The sequence below is a fragment of the Octopus bimaculoides genome, chromosome 28 (genome assembly GCF_001194135.2).
Source record: "Octopus bimaculoides isolate UCB-OBI-ISO-001 chromosome 28, ASM119413v2, whole genome shotgun sequence".
Lineage (NCBI taxonomy): Eukaryota > Metazoa > Mollusca > Cephalopoda > Octopoda > Octopodidae > Octopus > Octopus bimaculoides.
The window spans coordinates 6,278,714-6,281,930 of record NC_069008.1 but is presented as its reverse complement, the minus strand read 5'-3'; the positions used below and the strand labels follow the sequence as shown (position 1 = coordinate 6,281,930).

At 41.1% G+C, this 3,217-nt stretch overlaps 1 protein-coding gene across 14 annotated transcripts in view; it reads right to left on the bottom strand.

Annotated features, from left to right (window-relative positions):
- Positions 1 to 3,217, bottom strand: part of LOC106878584 (slit homolog 1 protein-like) — a 35,923-nt gene that overhangs the window by 31,249 nt on the left and 1,457 nt on the right. For 11 of the 14 annotated variants that reach the window (XM_014927831.2, XM_014927837.2, XM_014927832.2 and 8 more), the window contains exons 2-4: positions 2,658 to 2,729; positions 1,818 to 1,889; positions 628 to 699 (exon numbers count right to left, since the gene is read on the bottom strand). In XM_014927831.2, coding sequence (XP_014783317.1) covers positions 628 to 699; positions 1,818 to 1,889; positions 2,658 to 2,729 — 216 coding nt within the window. The remainder of the gene's footprint in view (positions 1 to 627; positions 700 to 1,817; positions 1,890 to 2,657; positions 2,730 to 3,217) is intronic. The other 3 variants (XM_014927833.2, XM_052977595.1, XM_052977597.1) reach the window with 3 other exon arrangements.

The following is a 3,217-nucleotide window of genomic DNA, read 5'->3' as shown; positions in this document are numbered from 1 at the left end:
CTCTTACTTCCTGTTTCTGTTGTGCCTGTAATTCAAAGGGTCAGCCTTGTCACACTGTGTCACGCTGAATATCCCCGAGAACTACGTTAAGGGTACACGTGTCTGTGGAGTGCTCAGCCACTTGCATGTTAATTTCACGAGCAGGCTGTTCCATTGATCGGATCAACTGGAACCCTCGACGTCGTAACCGGTGGAGTGCTTTCCGGCAGGGGATGGTGGCGAACCCTGCTGTACTCTTTCACCACAACTTTCTCTCACTCTTTCTTCCTGTTTCTGTTGTGCCTGTAATTCAAAGGGTTAGCCTTGTCACACTCTGTGTCACACTGAATATCTCCGAGAACTACGTTAAGGGTACACATCCGTTGATCGGATCAACTGGAACCCTCGACGTCGTTAAGCAACGGAGTGCCAACAACAACAGTCTGATATAGTTTGTGGCAATGTCTGAGAATAACTGAGCAATAATGGCTATCAACTGCTGGTGGTTTATGTCACATGGAGTAATGATACGCGCCCAGAAAGGAGTGAATGTAGTAGAGGCAGGGACCTACATGCACAGAGCTAAAGCAGGAAGGAGAGGAAACATGTGGTTAATGAAATGGCATGAGCAAGAATAAACGAACTTACAATTTCTCTAAATTGGCGAGGCCTTCAAAGGTGCGTTTTTCTATCTCTTTGATTTCATTTTTACTCAGATCTCTGTGAAAAGAAAGTGAGTTTGTAAGAAATTGTTTTGGGGCTGGAGTTGTGAAGTCAACGAAAGAGGTGAAGGTGGCAGTAGTAGTAGTGGTGGTAGTGGTAGTAGTAGTAGTAGTGGCAGTAGTAGTAGTGGTGGCAGTAGTAGTAGTGATGGTAGTAGTAGTAGTAGTAGGTGATAGTAGCAGTGGCAGTAGTAGTAGTGGTGGCAGTAGTAGTAGTAGTGGCAGTAGTAGTAGTGGTGGCAGTAGTAGTAGTGGTGGTAGTAGTAGTAGTGGCAGTAGTAGTAGTAGTATGGTTGTAGTGGTGGTAGTAGTAGTAGTAGTAGTAGTCGAAGAAGCCGAAGATTATAAGGAGGAAGAGAAAGAAATCTCGAAGAGGAGGGAATAGAAAGGGAGAATATGTAAGAGAAGAGAGACAATAAGACTGTGGGACGGAGTGAAGATGAGGGGCAAGGAGTAAATGTAGTAGAGAGAGCTACACCACCATACACACTTATAGGGAGCCAAGGCAAATAGGGGAGAGGGAAAAAAGGCGAGGAAGACTTTTAATATTTGTATGCTGTGCGTGAGAAGACCCGGCAAGCCAAGTGAGACCTAAATCCAAGGCCTCTGCCAGGGGTGTAGCCAGCCCACTTATGCGTACCTTTTCTACATTGGACACGAAACTCGGCTTGCGAAGACCTGTTGAGGCAAGTGAAAGCGAAATCGTGATGGCACCTGTGCCCAGCGTCGCCTTCCTGGCACTTGTGCCGGTGGCACGTGTAAAGACATTCGAGTGAGATTGTTGCCAGTGCCGCTGGATTGACTCCAAGGCATGTGGCACATAAAATACACCATTTTGAGCGTGGCTGTTGCCAGTACCGCCTGACTGGCCCTCATGCCGCTGGCACGTAAAAGCACCCACTACACTCTCGGAGTGGTTGGCATTAGGAAGGGCATCCAGCTGTAGAAACTCTGGCAAATCAGATTGGAGCCTGGTGTAGCCGTCTGGTTTCATCAGTCCTCAGTCAAATCGTCCAACCCATGCTAGCATGGAAAGCGGACGTTAAACAATGATGATGATGAAGTACATACGTATATTGTCAATGAAATAGCATTAACATGAGTGATCCGGCTTACAATTCCTTTAAATTGGTAAGATTTCGGAAGGCTTGTTCATCAATATCCTGGATTTCATTATTCCTCAGTTCCCTGTAACAAAGATGAGTTTATATTTTAAAAAAAAAGGGTGTAGAACAGATTTGCGATAAAATATTAAATATTGGTTTCAAATTTTGGTACAGGGACAGCAATTCAGGGGCAGGGGCAAATCCACTACATTGGGGGACCCAGTGTGAGACTGGTACTCATTTATTGACTCTGGAATGAAAGGAAAGGAGGAGGAGGAAGAGCTGGAGTAGGAGGTGAAAAGGATGATGATGAGGTGGAGAAAAAGGATATATGTTGAAGAAGAAGAAGAAGAATTAATAATGATAATAATATTATTATAATAATAATAATAATAATAACAGGAAGTGCAAAAAATCGTGCTAACTGGAACGACTCATGTACTGAGAAGAGCATTATCGCTGTGAAAACAACATCCATTCACGAATTTGATTTTTTTTTTTTTCTTAAATACATGTTTTACCTGTGAATTTGCGTGTGTAAACTGGGAATGCATACACCGAGTTTCTCTGCCCTAGGTGTACAGAAAACACTTGGCGAGAAATGGAAGAAGATTTGAAGAAAGAAGAAAAAAAACAACATAATAATAATAATAATAATAATAATAATAATAATAATAATAATAATACTAGTGAAGAGTAGATGGACTAAGACTGAATTTTGTTCAGACAGAGATATATGCCTCCATACACATTCTCACATAAAGAAAACAGAACGAATTGAAAGGGAGGCAGTTAATATTTAATATTATATCGTCAATAAAATAGCACCAACAAGAGTGATCGGACTTACAATTTCTTTAAATCGGTAAGGTCCTGGAAGATTTGTTCTCCAATATTTGTGATTTTATTATTTTTCAAATTTCTGTAAGATGAAACTAAGTTCATAAGATATTGTACGCATCAGATTTGTGATAATACATTTAATATCAGGGGTAGGCAATTATGTTTCGTATAAATTATTGAATGAAATGATATTTTTAGAAAATAAGAAATGTTTATAAGGGTTGAGATTAATAGGATATTCTATGGGCGACGAGCTGGCAGAAACGTTAGCATGCCGGCCGAAATGCTTAGTGGTATTTCGTTTGTCTTTATGTTCTGAGTTCAAATTCCGCCGAGGTCAACTTTGCCTTTCATCCTTTCGGGGTCGATAAATTAAGTACCAGTTACGCACTGGGGTCGATGTAATCGACTTAATCACTTTGTCTGTCCTTGTTTGTCCCCTCTATGTTTAGCCCCTTGTGGGCAATAAAGAAATATGAGCCTGTACTTCTGAGAATATCACTTTTGTTTGATAATTATGCAGATAATTATGTTCCAGAGTTGTTAAATCTTACATTTTGCTAATTA